We start from the raw sequence: 24067 nt of genomic DNA on the forward strand, positions 1-24067 counted from the left end.
AATTGACCCTCAGCACTGTCACTTTTCCTCAATGTGTAGAAACGGAACATGTATCTGACTAGCTGTTTGGGCTAAGTGCTTTATTTTCATGACACTCTCATAAAAGGTGTGCTTTAGCTGAGCAAGAGATAGGATTGCGAGAGTGACTTCCCTGGATCTTTCACATTGTGACAGACGGTGTGGATGCTGGTGAAACTTTTATTAATAATTAATTAATTTAGAGAGATAGCATGCATGGGAGGGGGGAGGGGCAGAGAGAGAGAGGAGGGAGAGAGAATCCCAGGCAGGTTCCACACTGTCAGTGCAGCCTGGTCCGACTTGGGGCTGGATCTCATGAACGGTGAGATCAGGATCTGAGCCAAAATCAAGAGTCACATGCTTACCAGACTGAGCCACCCAGGTACCCCAAAACTTTAAATTATTGCAACTGTTTAGATTTCCTTTTTCTGCTCCTTTGTTCTCATTTGGTTGTACTTAGACCCCAGGGAAATTCTGCCAATTCCCGCTAAGAAATTACTGGCTATCTGGCTACACTGATAAGATCACCAAAATGGTAGTATTGGAGACCCTGCCTCATCCCCTAATAAAAGTCAATAATTAGACAGCCAGCTGCAGATGAAAAGGGAGAGAAGTTGATCAAACAGTACCAACTTCCAGATAAAAGGTGAATAAAATCTGGGGATCTAATGTAAAGCATAGCGATTGTAGTTCATACTACTATATTATATACTTGAAAGTTGCTAAGAGTATAGATCTTCAATGTTCTCACCACAGAAAGGACATGGCAATTAAGTGATATGACAGAGGTATTAGCTAACACTACAGTGATAATGACTTTGCAATACATAAGTGTATCAAATCAATATGCACCTTAAGTTTACAAAATGTTATATGTCAATTATATCTCAATAAAGCTGGGGAAAATGAAATAAACTTAACAAAAGAAATAAAAAAAGAAAGAAAATGAAATTACTCAATCTCTAAACTATTAGGTAATGAAAGATTAAGACTTAGGTTATCAAACTGGAGCATGTGTACCCTTGAGGTCTATAAAAACATAGGGTGCTGAGGGGTCCTCAGAGCCTTGGGATAAATTAATACTTCTTGGAGCATCAAATTTGTTCAAAGTGTTTGGGGAATTTTTTTTTTTAATTTCTATACCCTTATTGTCACAAGTAAGGGCAAGCAAAATTGGTAACATTTGATTTTTCTCTACTTTGGACAATAATTTTTTCTTGCCTTAAGTGCATAAAGAAGAGAAAACAATGTGGAAAGAATAGTGGGAAAATGTGTTTTTGTCATTACTCTGTTATTGCTTCCATCCCATCTAACTGAATATTCTGTTTTATACATTTTAATTTATTTTTATTCAATTAACACACATAGTCCTAGTTCTGTGCCAGGTACTGTTTAAGTGCTTTGTAAATGTTAACTCACAGCAACTTTATGAAATAGACGGCTAAGAAGAAAAGTTTTTTGGTTTATTTTTCTTGGTGGTAACTTGTAACCTCATTTTTACACTGAAACAAAATGAAACAAATAAGAAAATATTATGGGGGGAAATGCAAAAGTCTAAAAACAAATTTAGGATAAGACACAAATCTTCAAAAATATTTCTGCCTTTGGGCAGGTTGCTTTGGCCCAAGTTCTCAGGATATGAGTTCAAGATTATCCTTCCCCCAAAATATTTTGGGAAATATAACCAGGTTAAGGTTTGATGTTTACTCCAATGAGATACTGTGTAATAGTGAAATCTTAAGGAGTAAAAATTGTAAAGCTATAATAAAGTGAAAAGCTTCAGGCTGATATTTTGGGACAGTGGCTATATGTAGCTCCTTGGACTCATAATCCCTAAGTGGCAGGGGATTTGGGGAACCAAAACTCCCAGAGAGCTTGGCAAGAAGCCTGAGTGGGGAGCTGGGGAATGGCTGAAATCAGAAACATCATCTTGTTCTCGTATAGAACACTCAGGAGAATTGTATTACACAATCTCCAAAGTTGTACAGCTTTATTCCTGCAAGCTGCCTGAAAATATACATCCTATATTTCCACTGGCTTTCATTTTAATCACGATGCTTTATCTTTTGGATTGCCCTTCGGTGGATAGTGATTTCTAATATTGGAAATTGCAAAGGCTCGAAAGGTAGTGGTGACATAAACAAAATCTCATATATCCACACGATAGAGTATTATTTGGCCATAAAAAAGAAATGAAATTCTCGCGATCTTAGCCAAAAGCCTGAGAAGTGATAGAAATGAAATTCTCATACATGCTATGAACAAACCTAGAAAATGTTACACGCAGTGAAAGAAGCTAGACACAAAAGGCCGCATAGCATGTGATTCAATTTATATGAAATGTCCTGAGTAGGAAAACTATAAAGACAGAAAGTAGATCACTGGTTGCCAGGGACTGGAAGGAGAGGAGAAAATGGGGGACAACTACTGGTGGGTATGGGATTCTTTTGGAGTGATGAAAATATTCTGGAATTAGGTAGTATAGATGGTTATGCAACTTTGTAAATACACTAAAAGCATTTATTTAACTTATTTATAACTTGATGGTACATGAATTCTTGCTCAATAAACAAATTAGTGATCTACGGACAAATAGGCATACACAAAAGCAAAAGAAGGCTGTCCTTTTAAAGAAAGGTTTGGCAAATGATTATTTAATATGAACCACCTCCCCCCTTCCCTCCACTCCCCAATTTTTCTGCTCTGTAGATTTGGCTCTTCCCATATTGTCTTAAATCATGCCCATGTATGAAGAAGGAGCTTTGCCTAACCTTCAGGGGGCTAATTAGTCAGTCCCGAACTTCCCGGCAAGAGTGAGCAGTTTGGGAGTGGAGAACTCACTCCTCTTGTTGAGCCCAACACTCTTTAACAGGGAAAAGTGACACCAGACCAACTATTAATAGAAGGAGTTGGAGGGTGAAGAGAAGATCTCACCTTTCCACAGTAGAAAATATCCTCCCTCCGCACCTTTCCTTCTGCTATCTTCTCCCTGATGGCCTCCCCTACTTCATGCTCATTCTGATAGATGTAGGCCCCGTCAATGTGCCGGTACCCTGTGTCAATGGCAATCTTCACTGACTTCTCACAGGTTCCCTTAGGAGTCTGAAATGACAAGGAGGTTGGAGTGGGGAAAAAGAGCAATGGATCTTTTCTTTAATCATTCTTGATCAGGACACGGTACACATGGACATTATTTTACAACAAAAATGACAAAATTCCCAATTAAATGCTGTTGTTATTGGAAGATGGTGTCTGGAGGCTGAGGAAACTGACCTCACAGGGAGCTTCCTTCCCACCCTCCCTGGGGTACTCCCTTAATCCCAAGTCTCCCCTAGCTTTGTGCCCTCAGAAATGTAATTGAGCAGTTTTACCAGTGACAAGAGATTTCATGATAGCTATGTTATAAGAGGCCACAAGTTCATTAAAGAAGGCTCAATTATAAATCAAAGTTTTGGGTAAACAAACTGAGAATATATCCACAGAATGGAATATCTCTCAATAATAAAAAGAAATGAAGTACTGATATAGCAACATGGGTAAATATCAAAACAATTATACTAAGTGAAATAAGCCAGACAAAAAATAAATACATTATGATTGCATTTATATAAAATGCCAGCACATGAAAACTAATGTATAGTTCAGGTACAGATTGGTGATTATCTGGGGTGGGGAATAGCGGGGGCAGGCAAGGGTGGCAGGGAGGGATTACAAAAGAACACAAGGAAACTTTTGTGGTGATGGATATATTCACCATCTTGATTGTAGTCATGGCTTCATGGGTGTATGCATGAGTCAAATTCATCAAATTATATACTTTAAATACGTAGAGTTTATTGTATGTCAATTATTCCTCAAGAAGGCTGGGGAAAAGACAGTTTGGGGGTGTGCTATAAAAAAATATATTTTTATCAAATTTGGTAGCCAACCCTTTGTTCATTTTATTAACCTGCATGAAGCATAAGAATAAGAATATCCTCTCCCCTGAACATTGACAAACCAGAAGACCTGACAAACTCCTGACACTGGAAGTATAAGTCATCCATCTTTCAGATTGCACATAAATCACTGTTCTTTAGTTATGGTGGCATTTTAATTTTTTCTATGTTTTATTTATTTTTGAGAGAGAAAGAGTGCATGCACACAGGCACATGAGTGAGCAGGAGAGGGGCAGAGAGGGAGACACAGAATCCAAAACAGGCTCCAGGCTCTGGAGCTGTCAGCAGCACAGAGCCTGACACGGGGCTTGAACTCATGAACTGCGAGATCATGACCTGAGCCAAAGTTGGAGCTTAACTGACTGAGCCACCCAGATGCCCCAAGTTATGGTGACATTTTAAATATACGTGAGTGTGTCTCATCTTAGTTCAATTTTTTCTTAGGAGAAATGGAATCCTTGATGGATATTTCCATCAAGACAATCATCTAGTCTCATTGAATACAATTTTCAAATCATTTTTTAGGTTATGTGTGGAGGAGAGGTTTAATCATATTTGTAGATTTGTATTGACCTCATATTCAAATGGCGATCATTCCAATCTTCACAAATGTTGAGAACTACTTGTCCTTGCTTCTATATCGTCAGTGTTCTAACCAAATGCTTGACAAATCTCAAAAGACCTGTGAATTCTGGCCCACAGAATTCGATTTATTAAGAATGAGTGACACAAGAAATATCTTGTATTTCTAGTGACTTTATAGTCCTGCACTGGAAATAAAAAGCACTGGAAGTATAAATTGTATTTTCTTTCCCTATGTCAGTTGAAAGCCATCACTACTGAGAGGATAAGAGGACACAATAAATGAACAAATTGGCTACACAGATGGTATTAGAAAATTAGATTCATAGTCACAGATATCAAATAGCTGGGAAAAGAGACACACATTCCAGGAATATGAGAAATACCTCTTTGGCTAATTAATTGGCAACATGATTAATAAGGCTTGAATATAAATTGAGGCAAGAAAAACCCACCCACAAAACACTGCGCAAAATGAGATGTTCTGGATGACAGCAAGTGTGACAACAAAAAGTACACTGGAAGAGGAGAATCCTGGGCTAGAATCCAGAACTTTAAGGGAAAAAATAAAAAATACTTCCATTATCAGGTATATGCATAGTATGAAAGAATAAAGTTTAATATGAGATGGTAAATATAATCTCAGAAATAGCACTGAGATTTTGTGGCTGGAACTGATAAGTGTAAGAGTACAACCCAAATAGATTTACTACAAGGGGGAAAAAAACCCCAAACAATAAAGTATAAACTTATGTTTTCAAAGATCAACAGGGGTTGAACAGGAGGAACATTTAGGATAAAGAAAATGAGAATGACGAGGACTCAGTTAGGAGTGTGGTACTGACCGTTAGCCTGAAGTATATACAAATGATGCTTTATTTCATAAAGACACAGTACAGAAGCAAATTATAGTAGTGAGAGTCTTCAGTTATCCAGCTACCATTAAAGTGCCTTTTCTAAAAGCTGAATATCTGGTGTGGGAAATCAAATAGCTATATCCTGAGTTAGGAGATTATAGGGAACACAGTACAAAGCAGAACTCTGCTTTCTGGCCTTGCTGAAAACAGTGGGCTGGTCGATATTCAGTTAATGTATATCTAGAGGTTGGGTCCTGACTATGCTCATAAATTCCTTAGACCATGTTATCTATGGAATATCTTATCTTGTTCTCCACTCTGCTTTCTGCATCTGCTCTTTTGTAGTCTTGGGAATGCCTTGTTTTTCTGCATGCTTTCCCTATGCTTTCTATACGTTCTTACTGGCCCACTGATGTATTGCACAACGTTTCCCTGAATGTACGCTTCATAAATGCAGGAGCTTGAGAACAGCTTGGAGAGAGTTCCCTTAGCCTCCCTCTCACCTCTCTTGACTTGTGAAGTCTTGAGTAATCCTTTCTGTCATCCTCAGCTTTGCTGGAGAAAGCTGAAAGCCAAACTCACAATCTGGTACAATCTTTGCTTGCTAAAAATATTGTCCCTCAGGTGGCAGAAGCAGCAATGAGGTGAATTACTATTTTAGACTCAATTCTAGTCAATATGGAGGAACTAGTTGGAAATGTGGGTGTGAGAAAAATGCTTGTTTATAATTCTTAAGTGTAGCATAAGAGAACTGTATGTACATTCTGACAGATTCCTTAGGAAAATTCACTTTAGGGAAAACTCAGGTCGAATAGAATACCATATTTGGAGACTCAAATAAATGATATGATAGGAGAAATCTAAAATGTAAAATTTTGACTCCACAATTAAGGACGATAACAGTGAAATAAAGAATTCTATTTCCTAAAGTGGCCAATAGCACCATTCTTCCACTTAAGAAAGGAGAGTCCTGTAAGGATGCGGAGCCATCCACCAAGATGTAACATATACCCTAGGTCAACATCCATAATATGATGTTGTGTCCCCAATAAGTAGAATACATGATTCTGAAAACACAGTAGGAGTGATTCAGCTTAGCATTATTTCCTTTGACTTACTTAGACAATGTGTACTTCTCATCTCTGAATTTTAGGCTCAGTGGATCCTAGTTCCCAGGGCAACCCAGCCTCCTTATTTCAAGATTCAGCATTTAAGAAAAATGCCATACTGGCAGGGGTAAGTGACCTTATCACAGGAGGAGGTAGGGCTCTGTCACTGTTACACGATGAGCCAGGGAGGAAAATGTCAGGCAGCTAGGCCATCCAGTAACATATCCCTTCCCAAATTTGATAGTTAATCGATAAGACCAGTGGCAATGATCTAAGTTGACCAGGGACTCAGACAACTCAGAGGTGAGAATCTGGGTTATAATATCTCATCAGCCACCAAGACCAGAAGATATGTTAGTTAAGGATGCGAAACATCTAGAATGGGTAGTCCAGGAAGGAGAGAAGTTGCAACTTGAAGTCTGCTTTAGTGGCAGGAGCTGTTTCATCCTGCCAACCTACCTCTTTTAAAACTTTTCCAGGAGAGAGACCAAACACAAGTCTAGAAGAGCTCAGGGGTGAACTTAGCCTACAAAGCCAGTAGGTTCAGCTGGCGCCAGGGGTAGACTGTAGTGGCTGTTATGGTGTACCACAGGACAAAAGAACTCATTTGCTCCGCTGCCAGCAGTGTTGGCTGCCAGTTATTCACCTCTGATTCCCACTATGGATAATACAGGGTATAACAGCCTGGCTCTCTCACCTCAACTTAGCACAACTTTGTAGCACATTCCATAGCTCCCTGTAGGACTAATCCCAGTTGTGACTGGATCACAGTGTGACTCTCCCCCCTTGCACAGACCTGCTTCTCTCACTCCCCATACAGGTCTGATTCCTGGGAGCACTCCCCCACTAAGCCCCCTGCATGCACATCTCCTTCTCAGAGGCTGTTCTCCAGGGTGCCCAGCCTAAGACATTAGGGTACAGAAGGATTTCTTAAGCTACAGAGAGTACTAATGATACATGAAGAGTGATAAATGTGACCACATTAAAATCGAGAAACTCTGCTCATCAAGACACCATTAAAAGCAAATGGGAAGCGATATTTTCATATAGATGTAACCGACAAAGGACTTATATCCAGATATTTTACAAATCCAGTATCAATCAGAGAAGACAAATCCAATAAATAAAAACACATAGAAGGCACAGCCACTTTGCAAAAGATATCAAAATGTTTCATAAAAATATGAAAAAATGGCCAATTTCATCTAGAGTAAAGGAAATGGAAATTAAACCACAATGAGAGATTATTCCACACTTATTAGAACTACATATATTAAAAAGACACCAAATATTGGTGAGAATGTCAAGCAGGGGTACCCTCATACATTGCTGGAGGGAATGCAAATGATATAAATACCTTGGAAATTATCTACACTGGCATCATGCTCTTCCAGCTCAAGGCAGAATGGACTTGATGTTTCAGTCTGTTCCTTGGTCCTCAACAAGGGCTTGGACTTTACCTCTCCTTTACATCTCCCAGATGCAAAGCCTTTGGCTCACTCTCCAGACTGTGAAAACTTCTTGCAACTATAGAAATCTCAACCAGGGCCACCCAGGAAGGAATACTGGATCACTGAGACCCCCAATCTACTTCCTAGACCACTCCTTCCCCATAACTTGATGATTCTTGATCTACCTCATAACTAGATTGGCTCATCGCTACTTTATCTTTGAACAAGTATTCTCTCTCTTAAAGCACTTCATCTTTTCCTTACATTTTAGTTATAGGTGGGGTTTTTTTTTCTGTCCTCAGTCACTCCATTTACAGATCTCTTGTTGCTAGACCATTGTTTCAATCCCTGTGTTACCTAGGAAAATGCCTTGCATATGGAAGTCACACGATAAATATTCATTGAACTGAGTTATTGTGTATTTTCCAAAATATTTACCATTCATCCTGGATTTGTGTCATTTGCACATCTGGTAACATTGTTGAGTTTTACCTGAATATTTGGATAAATATTGGTTATTAATTCCATGGGCTGATGTTCATAAAAACAGAATTAATTTCTATCAAAACTGAAAAAAAAGAGTTTAAGATGCAAACTCTCACTATGAGACCTTCCCAGATGGAGCTGTAGGGAAATCTGTTGAGAGGCTGTTATAGACTATTTCATCCATGTATGAGAGCGTACTGGGACGCTTTCAAAAGGAAAAGTCACGTGGATAATTTATTTGCACGTTTTAGTCTTCATTAGTGATCATCAGGTGGGGTCATGCACAGAGCGCCTGGTGCTACTAAATGTTGGTTCTATCTCAAATTCCCTGAATCCACAGGCATTGGACACCTTTACAAGAATTTGGGCACCTTAGGAGAAAAAAAATCTCTCTAAGTCAGGAGAAGCTGGGCTGGGGCCCCTCACACAGCTTCATAGTATTGTCCCTTCAAGTTGCTTTCCCAGTTCCTATCTCTACATATTCTAGTGGAATCTATACAGGGCAGAGGTCAGGGGAGACAGTGTTAGCAGTCCTTACTTTAGCTTTCCATGTCTGCTCCCACCCATCTCCCCCTGAAGACATGCCTACATCTTTCCCTGGCACCCTCCTGCCCTAACTTCTGTGTTAAGAGTGAACAGGATTCTAGGGAAGAAAAGATGCTGACTGACTTGACCACATACACAGAACACATATGAATTTCAGCTAAAGAGTTACCTCAGCCTGCCATTCGCCTTCTACTTCTTATAGAATAAAGGGTTTGAAAAGAATCTCAGGCATGCCAAGTAGAGAAGACTAGATTTTGGCATCCAACTTTGCCTTTAGGACTAAGACTGATTCTGAAGGTAAATGTAATTGGGAACTTTTATTTCAGGGTGGCTGACTTAGGCACAGTCCTGGGAAGATGATCAGGGAATTATCAGTCGCATAGCTTGGAACAGGAAGCCATGACTCTGCTTTATCTGAGATACTCCATTCTTCCCATTCCTCATTTCCTCCTGCAGCCCCAACAAACCTTCCACACAAATGTGGTGTATTTTTCGTCACATTAGAGTTTCTGATTTCGTGAGATCTGCCACGAAACTCCATCTATTACTTTACAACTGGTAATATTTCTGATCACAACTGTAGTTGTTGCATGCATGGTCTTCATTTCTTAGTATCCTTCTTAAGTCGTGTTGTCTAATCAGTGCATGTCTTATTTTCTGAAGTGAAATATAACCTCTTTTCTGGAAATGACACACAACTGCTTTTGAATGTCCATAACCTATAGCAGTTAATATTACTAGACACATAGTGGGTACTTAATTGTACTTATTGTAGGCACAGCACTCTCAGCTCCACTAAGTTTCAGGAGAGAGAGAGAGAGAAAGAGAGAGAGAGAGTGAGGGAGAGAAAGAGATCCATCCTGTATACACACACATACATACTCACACACATCCTGTATACTTTCAGGATTCCTAAATACTTTCATAAATAGAAAGAGACAAAGCAAGTCATAGAGGGGTGTCTGGGTGGCTAAGTCAGTTAAACATCCCACTCTTGATTTTGGCTCAGGTTATTATCTCATGGTTTGTGAGATTGAACCCTGCACTGGGCTCTGGGCTGACAGCATGGAGCCTGCTTGGGATTCTCTCTCTCTCTCCCTCTCTCTCTCTGCCCCTCTCCTTCTTGTGCACGCGCTCTCTCTCTCTCTCTCTCTCTCTCAAAATAAATAAATAAACTGTTTTCTAAAAAGAAAGTCATAGTTAGGAATATGCAGTTTCATTGATATAAGATATGTTCTTAAGAGGCAATATAGTATAGGGATTAGAACATAGGATCTGGACCCAAAGTATGTTGGTTAAAATCCAAGCTCTGTTCCCTAGCATTGTAAGTTTGGGGCAATTTTTTCTCTATATATACCTCAGTTTTATCATCTGTAAATGGGGTTAAATGGTGTATCTTTTGTAAAGTTTTGAATATTAAATTAGAAAACACATGTGTTGTAAGGCACTTAAGATAGTTCACGTGTTAAGTGATCAGAAAACATTAACTGTTATTATTGTATTCATTTATATCACCATACCCTCTGATGCTCACAAACGTAGACGTCCCCTTTTACAAACACACTCATTAATTTGAAAGCATCAGCCAAATACCCATTACATACTAGATAATATTCTGGAAATACAGAGCTGAAGAAGACATTCTCTCTTTCATAGTGAATTTCACAATCTTGTGGGGAAGATTGCAGAGAAACCATGATTACAATATAGTGTGATAAGGGCTACAATAGAGTCAAGTAAAAGGGGCTATGTGGACACGCAAGAGGGCTAAGTTGTGGTGGCTGGGAGATGGGGTTCTGAGGGGCAGCGTCCTTGACCTGAGTCTTGAAGGTTCAGTAGAGGTTTAGCCAGCTAGCTGAACAAACCAGAAGAAAGGGTATTCCAGATAGAGGACAGCATGTTCACAGGCACAGAGATGGGAGAGTTGTTCAGGGAATTCAGGTAGTTATGTGTTGCACAGAGAGGCAGAGAGGTGGAAGATGGTGGTAGATGCTGCTGGACAGATGGGTCTTGACTGAACCATAAAAGCTCAGTGTGCAAGGTAAGGAGTGTGGATTCTACCCTATAATGGATAGGGAGCCATTGAAATAATTAAGCAGAGGAATGATGTGATCATATTTGGGTCTGAAGAAGATCCTGACAGCCCCAGTTTGAATAATTGGAGGGGACAAAATTGGAAGAATAGCCTAACAAATGAAGAACCCAAACTAAGCAGTGACAAAGGAGACCAGGAGGAAGGTATCAAGTGAACAAATATTTCTGAGATAAATTCAACAGCAATCATTTGGAAGAAATGTGGACAAAGGGAGAAACAAGGATAGAGGGCAGAATGAAGGAATGTACTCAGATTTCTGGCTTGGGTGGGCTCGGAGTGGTAGTGTTATTTTCTAGGAGTGGAAGTATTTGGAGGGGAAGGTAGAGATGGATAGTGTAGTTTTGTTATATTGAGTTAGAGGTGTTTATGAAAGATGGAGTACATACTTAACTGTACAACACAATTATCCAAGGAACTTGTTAAATGCAAATATTCAGCCTCTACCCTTAAAGAACCAGATTCGGTAGGTCAGAGGTGAGGACTAAGGATTAGCATTTCTTAAAAAAAAAAAAAAAAAAAAAAAAAATTCGCCTCTTCCTTAGGCGGCAGCCATGGCGGGCCAAGAGGATCCGGTGTGCGGGAGATTCACCAGGACTGGGCGAACCGGAAGTACATTGAGGTCATCACCAGCAGCATCAAGAAAATGGAGGACTTTCTCAACTCGTTCCATATGTCTTGTCATTCAAGACTTTCGACACTAAAGGAGAAATTGACAGCCCTCAAACGGAGAATAGAGTACATTGAAGCACGGGTGACAAAAGGTAAGACCCTCACCTAGAACTGTGCCATGCTACTGCTGGGAAGTTGCTTTACAGAACACAGGCCTACGTGGGAAAGGCCCCAGCAGCCTCAGCTCCTTCCTCTCTCCTTAAAGAGTAACAGGGCTTATTTTTGTTTTTCTTTTTTCAAAAGCGTGGCCTTTGGGCTCTGCCATGTACATCGGTGTGTGATGTGGCATGTGGGAAGAAGTCCAGGGAAACTCTCGGAAACAACATTAGGCATTTTACCTTTTAAGTAACATTTTGTAGAACTGTTTGTCAATGTATTTGAGGCGTGCAGAGCCAGACGCCTGGGACTCTTTGTTAAGGTCCTCCCCACCTCCTTCTCTCTCTCTCTCTCTCTCTCTCTCTCTCTCTCACACACACACACACACACACACACACACAACACACACACACACACACACACACACACACACACACACACACTTTCCTTACAGCTCTCATTGCCTCTGCATTGGTTCTATAAACAGTCTTTGTCTCCTTTCCACCTTTGGTGGGGGGGTGGGGGGTGGGAGGCAGTCCTGTCTGAGACACTTATGCCCAGGCAAGGTGGCCACAAGAGAATGTTGTTGGTAAGCCACCAGTTTCTTGTCCTTTTGGGGAGGTCAAGGCTAGGCCCCCACTTGGCTTGAAGGGACATTTTCAGAATTTTCTGTCACTTGGGGTGTCTTTGCCTCTCATATTTCCCTAATAAACTCCTCAACTTAAAAAAAAAAAATTCCCAAGTGGTTCTGATGTAGCGAGTCCAGGCTATATGAGTATATGTATAACAAAGAACAAAACAAAACAAAAAACAAAACAAAAAACAAAAACCAGGAAATAAAATTTCAGGAGTCTCTGCATATATGATTGGAGCCAAGATTATGAACGAGGTCATATATAGACAGTGGGCAAAGTGAGAAGAGGAAGGGGCCAATGACTAAGACTGTTATAATTGTTTCAACAGTGATTTTCCTTTACATTACCAAAATCAGTGGAACTGGGCAATTGCAGCGGATACAAGTATTAACTCCTCTTGGTATGTGTAGTTTATTTTTCTTTCTCTGCCTTCCATTCCCCATGCTGCCCCCAGAGTTATCTTCCAAAAGCACTTATCTCGTGATGCTTTTCCTCTGTTTCTAAACTTCACATAATTCCTCCTTTTATACAGTGAAATTTCAACTCCTTGGCATGGTATGCAAGGTCCTTTATAATCTAGTCTCAACCTGCATTTCCAGAGCCAGATGCCGTTGCCTCCACCGTTAATTCCATGTGCCAGCCACTACGGGCTTGGCCTCTGCCGGACACATCATATATCTTTGTGCCTCTATACTTCCTCTTCTGCCTAAAATGTGCTGCCTCAGCTCTGTCTCTGTGCCTCTTAACTCACAGTTAGCTTTACAGAGGTTATTCATACGTGGTCACACAAATCCAGTGGCATTTCTACACGTACCACTGGTTCATTCTGGTAATCAGCATTAAATTTGAATTGCAATGAAGAAAGCAGAAATATTTTTCTCATAAGTAGGAACTGTGTTTTAATGGAAGCCTACTCAATCTTGAAGGTCAAATTTAACTATTTTTATGTGTTTTCAGAGAGATACTGTTTATAGTTCTGGGGTAGAATTTACTCTTATCGTCATTATTCTATAATTAACTATTAAAGAGTCAGCCTCCTCTATTTGAGTTTTAATTCCTAGACAGCACAGACACTGTTCTCTTCATATTTGAAACTTCTATAGCCTAGTGCTTCATACATGGCAGGTTTTCACTAAATGCTTGTTAGACTGAACTAGAAATCCTCAAATACAAGTTTTAAAAACCCCATAAGTAATAAACTCAGAAATATCACGTGCCTCAGTCCAGTCTACTAGTCAAAATTTAGCTAAATTTCAGCCAAAGAAGCAGAAAAGCCCCATTTTCTAATTCAAGATAATTTTAAATTATAAACTGATATAATTTTAACCTCCGGGTCATTACTCAGGACACCAAGTAGTACTCCTTGGAGGTGACTTTCATTATTATAAAAAGGAAATCAATGAGCTCCATTCAAAACAAATGAAAGATTATGCTCCAGGGAAGTTTCAAAACAATAAAAATAAAAAAGAGAGAGATTTACCAGTTTAGGTTCTGAGTAGGTGCCAAGACCGATGATAGGAATGCTGTTTCCATCACTTAGGGGTATACGGTGATTTGCAGCACTGAGGTTCATCCTGGAGAGAGTCTGGGTTTCACGTTTTTCAGAGTAATTCTGGACACTACTGGGAAAATCTTTTTGTAAGGATATTTTAGGGCCTGTTTAATGAAAGAAAGGAGAGTCAGAGGGAGGAGCAGTGGGAGGGAAGAGAGATTAGCAGATCTATTTCTCAACCTGTTTTTTTTTTTTTCCCCAGGTTGTTTTGAAAATCTGGAGATTGTCCTTTGAACTTTATCAGAGGCATGTAAATAACATAACCCATTGAGAGCTAATGCTTACTTCTCTACAAAGAAAAAAGGGAAAAGCCAAAAAGAAACAAGTCTGGTTGGCTTCTGCCAGTTAGGATGGTTTTGTGGGCAAGTGACAGGCTTGTCTCAAATTCTCCTAAACTATAAAAGACATTTATTGGTTTATATTTCTGAAAGCTTCAACATTAGGGCTAGCTTCAGGTGAGACTATAGCAGTTTCCCAGGACTTGCCTGGAAATTCTGATGCAGCAGGGCTTGGAAGGGTTTTAAGATTGTATCACCTAGTTAAGTTTGGGAAACAGTGGGCCAGAGGAACAACTGGTCTTTTAACCAGTCTATCTCTCTGTCTCTTCATTCTCTCTGTCTCTTCATTCTCTCAGTCTCTCCTTATTGTTAAAAGATGGTGACCCGTCCTTGGAGTGACGTGGTTCCGGAGACAGACTCAACAAAAGAGAGATTTTTACTTATGCCATCACTCACACAGTAACCTAGAAAAGGTCTTTTTGGTCTCCACTACCTTTCTTGCTTCATGGATCTATCACTAAACTAATCATGATGGTCAAAGGACATAAAAGATTGATCACCCTCAGATAATTAGAAGCCATTTCTTTCTTTTTTTTTTTAAATTTATTTCTTTTGAGAGAGAGAGAGAGAGAGAGAGAGAGAGAGAGAGAAAGAGAGAGGAGGGGTAGAGAGAAAGGGAGAGAGAGAATCCCAAGCAGGCTCCATGCTGTCAGTGCAGAGCCTGATCCCATGAACTGTGACATCATGACCTGAGCTGAAATCAAGAGTGGGACGCTTAACCTACTGAGCTACCCAGGTGCCCCAGAAGTAATTTCTGAATGTGGAGTTGGAGTTAATCTCACCTGGGCAGAATCTGGAGATTGTTAAGAAAAAGGAAAGAAATAGCAGTTAGGGAAGCAACTAACAAATGTTTATTATAGTTTTCCTCCAAAGGATTGTGCTGTGTATAAAATGTGAGCCTTGGGGGTTTCGAAGATAACTAACTGTGTTCAGGCTGGTAAAAGTGTGCTCAAGTTTGCCTATAACTCATTTGCCCTCTCTCCCGGACTTCCTTTCTTGCTTACATACACATGATCAGCCAGGGAATTTCAAGTAGGTTGGGGCAGCATGGAACACGGGCAATATTGGTCTTCAGTATCATTGGTAAATTGATCCAACAGATACTTATTGTACACCTTTGGGTGCTAAGATGTTGGTTTGCATATATTGCTCTATATTTATTATTACTGACTTTTTTGGTCTTTAGCCCAGTGAACACTTTGGATATTTAAATTCATGATTTTCATCGAATTTGGGATGTTTGGGGGCATTAGTTTTTCAAACATCCTTTTAGTTTCTTCCTCTCCTCTCCTTCGGGGCCTCCTGTTGTGTATATGTTGGTATACTTGATGGTATCTCATAGGTGTCTTGAGCTTGGTTTATTTATTTTTGTCATTCTTTTCTCTTTTTTCTTCTTAAACTAGATGATCTCAATGGGTCTATCTTCAGGTACCCTGACTCTTCTGCCTGCTCAAATCTATAGTTGAAACCCTTGAGTTATTTTTCATTTCAATTATTGTGTTTTTAATCTCTAGAATTTGTTTGGTTCATTTTTACGATTTCTATTTCTTTACTGATGTTCTCTACATGGTGAAATGTTGTTCTCCTGGATCCTTTGGTTCTTTCCCCATGATTTTCTTTCACTCTTTAAGCATATCTAAGAGAATCGAGTTAATGTCTTTGTCTAGTAAGTCCAATGCTCTGTGTCCTCATGGACACTCACAATTCCTTTTTTTTCCCCTGTGAGCAAGCCATATTTTCTTGTTCTTTGCATGTTCTGTAATTTTTTTGTTGAAAACTGGGAGTGTTGAATATCACAATGTGACAGTTCTGGAAATCAGATACTTCCCTCTCCTCTGGTTCGTTGGTGCTGCTTGCTTATGAGTTGTTAATGTTTGCTTATTTACTAACTTCTCTGAACGATTGAGTCCCTACCATTTGTTATGTGAAAGGTGTGTTCAACTAATTTAGCAGTCATGGTCACTTGGTGTTTTGACAGAGTTTTCTTCACTCCTCGGAGCAAAAAAACCAAAAAATTCTGTCTTTGTAGGTTGGCTCCTTTGGGGCATGACTTCAATGCTTACCCATGCTGCTTATGATGCTGCCATAGCCTTTGTTTCCAGCTTGCACAGAGCCTGAAGGCCAGTCAGAGGTGAAAACTGAGGGTCTTGTCAGGCCTCTTTGACCATACGCTCAGCCCTGACAGTATGTGTGGCCTCCTTGATTAACCAGCCCTGCAACTCCCTACCCTCACATATCTCCTTTCCCAACTTCTTCTTTGCCAGGATTTTCAGTCTATTGGTTGTCCCAACTAACCCTAGGCTTCCACAGCCAAAACTTCTGTGCTTAAATGCATGCAGCAAAAACTTGAGCAGCCATCTTTGCCCTAGGAATGCTTTGAATTAGGCAAAATCAAGGCAAGCCTTTGTGTGTTCCTTCAGGGAGCCACCGGACAGTCTGGGACCACAGTGATGATTCTTTGAGAATAACAGCTCCATTGCGCTCGGTGGCACCAGCATCCTGCACCAGGAGTGTGGGCACAGTCCTCATGGCTGCCATGGATCAGATGTGGGGGGATGGTGGGCAGGCCATTTAAACCACACAGTCCTGTCTCTTACTGCAAAAGCAGCAGCTGCTTTCTTCACTAAGCTTTCCCCTGGTTGTTTCAAGTTCTTGACTGGACTCCAGACTTCTGCAAAAAATGAGACTGTTTTTGCCAGCTGATTCGTTGTTTTTATAAAAGCACAGAGACCTGGAATCCCCTACTCTGCTACTTTCCTCTTTTCATTTAAAAAAAAAATGTTTATTTATTTTTGAGAGAGAGAAGGCAAATGGAGCAAGGGGTCTGGGAGATCCGAATCTGTGGTGACAGCAGAGAGCCCAATGCGGGGCTTGAGCTCACAAATCATGAGACCATGACCTGAGTTGAAGTTAGATGCTCAACTAACTGAGCCACCCAGATGCCCCACCTCTTTTCATTTTTTAAAAAAAAAAATTTATTTGTTTTGTGATTGGATTATTTCTATTGACTTGTATTCAACTTTTTCCTCTGTCTTCTTTCCTCCATTCTGCTACTGAGTGCATACAGTAAGTCCTTTGTTCTTTTTTTCTTAGACTTTATTTTTAGGGAAGTTTTAGGTCATAGCAAAGTTGAGCAGTGTGTACAGAGAGTTCCCATCCCCTGCCCTCACACATGCCCTGACTTCCCCCACTATCGACATCCCCCCACCAGAGTGGTACATTTGTTACAATTGATGTACCTGTTTGACCTATTACTATCCACCAAAGTCCATAGTTTGCATTAAGGTCACTGTTCACATGGTATTTTCTATGGATTTTGGAAGATGTTATAATGCCATGTATCTACCACACTAGTATTGTCCAGAATAGTTGGCCCTAAAGTTCCTGTGTTCTGCTTATTTATCCCTCTCACCCTCCTAATCCCTGGCAACCACTCATCTTTTTACTGTCTCCAAAGTTTTGTCTTTTTTCAGAATATCATATAGGTAGACTCATACAGATTTTCAAATTGGCTTCTTTCACTTAGTAAAATGCACATAATGTTGCTCTATGCCTTTCCATGGCTTGGTAGCTCTTTTTTTTTTTTTTTTAGTGGTGAATTATAGTACATTGTCTGGATGTACCATAGTTCTCTCTGTCTGTACCCTGCTGTCCACTTTCTGATTGGTGGGGCAGCGGTGGCGGGGTGGGGGCGGGGAGAGGTACTGAGAGACCCCAATAGTACATGAGTTCTGCTCTTCTTTCTCCATCTGCTACTGTTTCTTTTTCAGACTCCTGAAATAACCTTCTTATACATATATTTCATGTTTTATAGTGGTATTCACTGGGAGAGGCATCCTACCCGGAACTAGAACCCTCACATATTTCTTAAAATAATTTTAAGTTTTTTACACATATTGACTAAATTGAGGTGAATTTAAATTTTAGATTGCTTTTTTGTGTGAGAAATTTCTGAAGTTAGTCTTTATATATTGATACTTTCAAAATAAATTGACCTGACATAAAACAATTCTTATTTTTATTCAATAAAAGGCTTGCGTATGAATTATTACTCTCTTTGCTGATATAAATTCACAAATAATTTTAATTATGACAATAATGAGATTATTTTTGAGTATTTACTGTGCACTTTTATGTATTGTCTCATTTAATTTTCACAACATAGCTTCTTATTAGAGCTAACATAAGTGACTGCTACTTTTTCTCTAATGGCAACTCTAACCATGCTCTGTTCCTTCTGCTTCCTAGTTAAAAATTATTACAATACCCCAATCACAGTATTTCTCCTGCTATATGAAGGTACACATACACACAAATACCTACATCCTCAAACCTTCTCCCAAATCACCTAACGTAAGCCCGATTTCTATTACAAGCCCTTTTCTCTCTCCCTCTTTTAAAATTTCTTTTCTTTTTTTTTTTAACTTTATTTATTTTGAGAGAGACAGAGACAGTGCAAGTGGGGGAGGGTCAGAGAGAGGGAGAGAGAGAATCCCAAGCAGGCTCCCTGCTGCCACCACAGAGCCTGATGCAGGGCTCGAACCTACAAAGCCCTGAGATCATGACTGAGCCAAAATCAAGAGTTGGACACTCAACCGACTGAACCAACCAGGCACCCCCAAATTTTTTCTTTTTTAATGTTTATTTGTTTTTGAGAGAGAGAGAGAGAGAGAGAGAGTGCAAGTGGGGGAGGGGCAGAGAGAGAGGGAGACACAGAATCTGAAACAGGCTCCAGGCTCTAAGCTGTCAGCACAGAGCCCGATGCGGGGCTGGAACTGAGCCGAAGTCAGCTTAAAGGACTGAGCCACCCAGGCACCCCTCTCTCCCTCCTAACAAGGCATCCCATGCCTCCCCACAGACTGCAGTCTTCTTGCTGCAGAAAGCTTATAAAACTAACTTCATTTGTTTACAGGTAAGTCCTTACTACTGGTCATTTAGATAAATTTTTAAATAGTCTTCCAAATCTTTTTTGTAACTTAAAACCTCAGAGCTTTGCTAAGCTAAATAATTGAATTTCAATAAATACCTGGATAATTTTCTAAACAGGATAAAATACTACAACATTAAGTATTACAAATAGGTTTGTCTACTATTGACTTTGTATTACAGAGAAAAGATATTTGGATGTGTTAGTGCTACACTGGAAAATTGAAAAAGGCAATGCTTCTAGAAATTATAAAATATATTCACAAACTTGCAAATCTAAAGAATAATGGTATAACAGGCAGTTTCCTACTGTTTCTTACTTTTCACTAGAAATAAGGTTTCTAAGGATTAAGGAGTCTAATTAATATATGTAATTAAAGCTACTAGAAATAATAAGGGCAACATCTCTGTATGCCAGGAAATTAGGTTATGTTTCCAGTAAAGGAAGGTCTGAGAAATGCAGATAACACTTTTTTTTTTGTGGAGGGAAAAGAAAAAAATATTGTCCTAAGTGAGGCTGGTTGTTCATAGAGGAAAAACATAGGACAAAATTGTAATGCTAAAAAAAAGAGAGTTGAAGGTTTGCAGAAAAAGGAATCCTAGGAAAATAATTTTAGGTATAATCAAGCTAAGATTAAAATAAATTTAATGATAAATGAGCTTTAATGTAAAAAGTACACTGATGGAACTTGTTTGGTTTTTCTTCTATTAAACCAAAATTTTCTTAGATAACAGGTCTGTTCTTAATAAGAAATTATAAACAAAGTTTCTTTACTGTTAGTGTAATCTGTCTGAGAAAGAAAGATTCTGTTTTTGTCTTTATCGCATTTTGGCTACTCAGAAAAACTAAATTTTTATTCAAGGAGAGCTAAGGTTTTTGCAGGTACAATCTACATTTGTTCTTGAAACCTTTTTGTTACTTTGGTTAAATAGATAATTATTCTTTTGCAAATTTTTGTGATCCTATTTTAACCAAATGGTCCAGACCTCCTTACATTTTTGACAAAATTCCCAAAATTGAATTCTAAAAGAAGTCTTTTTTACCTGGAATATTGTAGAGGACTTGTTAAAGTCATTAGGCTTATTTGCTGTGTAAATTACATGGGAAGCATTGTCAAATTAAGTAATACTAAGCCTTCTTTATATTGTATTTGCAAGACTATGGCACATGTGGATGAAGTCCACATTCTGCTTCTGCAAAAATAGCCCCTCATTGCCAGACTTTTGCCATCCAGATGTCCTTGTAACATGGCAACAGTCTGCTCTTGAATAAGAAATTAAGATGATTAAACAATGGCTGTAAATTAAAGAACAGTGGGGGCTGTGGGAAACCCAAGATAGCTGCTTGGGTCTTCCTGGCTCCCTGACAAACCCCATTTTTTAGTTTTTGCATTCCTTCACCCACAACAGTGCATTTCAAATGACTCAGGTTATAAACAGACATTGATGGGGAGACTTTTTTAATATTGCAAGAACAGTCTACCAGCAATGTCTGACCTGTCAGACAGGTCCTAATCTTGGAATCCTACATTCCACAATTCTGGAAAAGCTGTTTTTGTTCCCAGAAGCCTTAGATCTCCTCCCTCTGGACCCTTTGAACACCTTACAGCTGGACTACAACTGCCACTTAGTATGTGTTATCAAGATGTTCTTGTTGTTTGTATGTTTTCTGGATGGATTGAAGCTTTCCCCTGCTGCAAGGTTGATGTTCTCATGGAGGCAAAAAAAAAACAAAAAAAACAAAAAAAAAAACAACCTGTTAGAGAATGTGTTTCCATTTGGGATTCACCTTCCATGATCTCCAGTGATCAAGGCTCCCCCTTCACTAGGCAAATCATACGAACCGTAACAAAAGCTTGCAAACCTCTTGGAATTCTATCAGTATACAACCTTCTGCTGATCCCTTGTTGTCTTGTGCTAGTATGACCAGCTACTGTTAAGTCTCTAATGTCTTACGCTCAAGCCTGTGATCAACATGTAAAAAAAAAGCCTTTCCAGATCACAATTCAAAGTCGGTTACAGTCTAGAGCCTGGTGGCTGGGTATTTCAGAAATGTCATCAGGGGAAGACAGCCCTAGAGCCCCAATGGAAGGGACTTTATCAAGTGCTCCTGACCACTGACACTGCTGCAAAACTAGAAGGTATTGAGCCTAGGGTACACGCCTCATGACTGAAAAAGTCTCCATCTCACACTTGGTCCTGTACAGGTGCTGGAGACCTCCAAATCTAACAGGAAAGAAAAGGAGTGGACATCGAGGTAGACTGCTTCTGCCCAAGATGATGGAACAAGGCTTCATGCTTTAAACATGAAAGCCTTTCTCCTTCTTTTTCTTTCCTTTACTCTGGCATTGGCCTATAAAGATAACACCCTCACCTTCTCTCCCAGGTCATTACTAATAGATGCTGACTTTTAGAATTTAGAAAAACCTATTATTTCAGGTTGGGAGAAAAATCTAATTGTGCCCCTAACTTTTCAAAAGCAAAATAAGAGATCTCATTAGTCAACTCCCCTCCCTGAATCTACACTGTTGAGCTAGAAAGGACCTAACAGGAGGTGTTCATGATTTAGGATTCACTCCTTTGGCAAGTCCCTACATCCCTGGTTAGGGATAAATATAATTAAGGCTATAATCAACAACATCTCTTTATGTCTTGAAATTATGGAAGAATCTGCTGCTAAGGCAAGAATAGTCTGAAAAAGATCCTTAGACTCTCTGGCCAAACTTGTTCTGGGTAATCAGATAGCCCCTGATTATCCTTTAGCTGAGCAAGGAGATGTCTCTACAACAACTAACACCTTTTACAGTACACGGATAAATACTTCACAACATGTGGAATTAGAAACCACTTAGCTACTTACATTGTCCAGGACCCTACAGGGACATTCAAATTTTTCCCCAGGATGGTTTAACTTTATATTTTATGATACTTTTAGTTGACTTCCTTTGGGGCTTGGAGCTCTTTTGTGTTTGGGTTTCTAAGTCATAGTATTAGTCATTATCCTAACGTGTATCTTTATTGTTACATTTAAACTGTTTGTAATATATATTTCCCCATGTTGTGCTGCAATTCAAAATGTCAAAGATTGTTCAGAGACTGAAAAGTACTCATCAGCCCTACACTTTGACAACAGAAAATGACACTTCAATTGATGTAGCCTAAAGTCCCTTTCCCTAAAATGTTTCCTTGCCACTCGAATGTGGTCCAGACTTAAAGATATATGAGGATAAGAGACTTCCCACTCTGAGGTACATTATGGACCCAGAGCAGGTACTAACCACTCTGGCAACACAATGGGGCCAACACCAAAGGACTGACCATTGATGCTTTCTTATTAAGAAAGATCTTGATCAAAGGGAGAAAATGTAAAAAGAGATTTCAAAATGGAACAAGCAAGTCTTGCTAAGAGAGTCTCTTTTAAAATAGGGTCAGGAGCACATAAGTGAGGAAGAAGTAATGCATGGCTTTATCAGAGGAACCATGAACTGTTTGCCAACCACAAGCCCTCAATCTGGAATTAACTCCTTCCTCACCATGACACCTGAATTATTCCTATTCTTCACCTTGAAAGGAGCCAACACAATTTGACAAATTTCAATCTATTTGCGTATTAACTCAACCAATCCCAGTTGACCCAGTTTTAATTCTCATTTTGCATAACGGACCTGACTGAGAACCACTCTTGTAAACTTTCACTTTTATAAACCTGCCCTCTCTTTGTTTTCTTCAGAACAAAATTTAGGTTTCAACCTGAATCTGTGTTTCCTGAATTGCAATTCTAATTGCCCAAATAAATGCCTGTCTGCTTAAACTTTTAGTGCATTCTTTCTTGGTTCACACCTTTTTGCCAGAGATTTTATGAGAGATTTTTAGAAAGAGAAGATGATGATGTAGTGTTTGAATGTAGTGTTTGAATCTCTCCAAATGTCCTCAGACTAGAGACAGAGAGCAAGTAGGGGAAAAAGAAAAAAGACAACAGATAACTTCAATAAAATGGTGACAAAGGAACCTCCACAAACCCTAGAACACCAGTAGGTGGGGCTTTATGCCTCCCCAAAATAGGATCATGTGTAACTCAGATTTAGTTTATGTAAAAGTTGTGCGTGAAACAGATGGAGAAGTTCTGCTGTCCAGAGAGTGTCCTCAGAACACAGAAAGTCCTCCAAAAATCTTGAGTCATCAAAGAGAACACCTACATCTGAGTGGAAGCCTCAGAAAGCAAATCTGAAAATAATCACTGAAACTGAGAAACAGAGGATCCGATGCGTGGGTAAATAGAAAAAGCCTATAAGTACTCCCTAAGGGCTGCAGGACAATTAGCATGTCTTGAGGCAGTGTAAGTCTTTGAGGACTCCAGAAATATCCAGGAAAAAATCACCTGAATAAAGACAAAAACACATTTTGAGGAAAAGGCTTCAGGCAGTAGAGTAAAATACTGAGAATAAGGGAGAAAAATGTTTAGCTCCTGGTGGGATGGACCAAGAGAAAGCAGATCTCAGAACTAGAGAAATGGCTTCATGTAGAGATCATACTTTTGGATTCTTGATGGTAACAACAGAGGCACCCCCTAGCAGAGAAGTTAGGAAAACTATTCTGGCTTAATCCCACCCTCTACATAAATACCAAGAATCCTTCTCAGACCAAAAATACGAGAAAACACATCCTACTTAAATATGCACAACAGAAAAGGATATCAATCAAACCCCATGTAGAGATGTCAAAAGAAAACAAGATGAAAATGAAAGGCATAATATTAACATATACAAAAA

At 39.5% G+C, this 24067-nt stretch overlaps 2 protein-coding genes across 3 annotated transcripts in view; one reads left to right on the forward strand and one right to left on the reverse strand.

The window, feature by feature from the left end:
* Window positions 1-14155, reverse strand: part of AKR1D1 (aldo-keto reductase family 1 member D1) — a 41986-nt gene extending 27831 nt beyond the window's left edge. The window contains exons 1-2 of the mRNA XM_015067042.3: window positions 13963-14155; window positions 2953-3120 (exon numbers count right to left, since the gene is read on the reverse strand). Coding sequence (XP_014922528.1) covers window positions 2953-3120; window positions 13963-14055 — 261 coding nt within the window. The 5' untranslated portion in view covers window positions 14056-14155. The remainder of the gene's footprint in view (window positions 1-2952; window positions 3121-13962) is intronic.
* Window positions 272-22354, forward strand: LOC128314706 (probable protein BRICK1-A). 2 transcript variants are annotated; one of them, XM_053218036.1, is made up of 4 exons: window positions 272-400; window positions 11625-11843; window positions 12811-12882; window positions 21506-22354. In XM_053218036.1, the coding sequence occupies exons 1-4, from the start codon at window positions 376-378 to the stop codon at window positions 21526-21528; spliced, it is 339 nt and encodes a 112-aa protein (XP_053074011.1). In that variant the 5' UTR covers window positions 272-375; the 3' UTR covers window positions 21529-22354. The 2 variants fall into 2 exon arrangements, 1 of the variants encoding a protein (XP_053074011.1); XR_008296603.1 differs by lacking the exon at window positions 272-400 and adding an exon at window positions 10644-11028.
* Window positions 22355-24067: the final 1713 nt, after the last annotated feature.

Source organism: Acinonyx jubatus, chromosome A2 (assembly GCF_027475565.1).
Source record: "Acinonyx jubatus isolate Ajub_Pintada_27869175 chromosome A2, VMU_Ajub_asm_v1.0, whole genome shotgun sequence".
Taxonomy (NCBI): Eukaryota; Metazoa; Chordata; class Mammalia; order Carnivora; family Felidae; genus Acinonyx; species Acinonyx jubatus.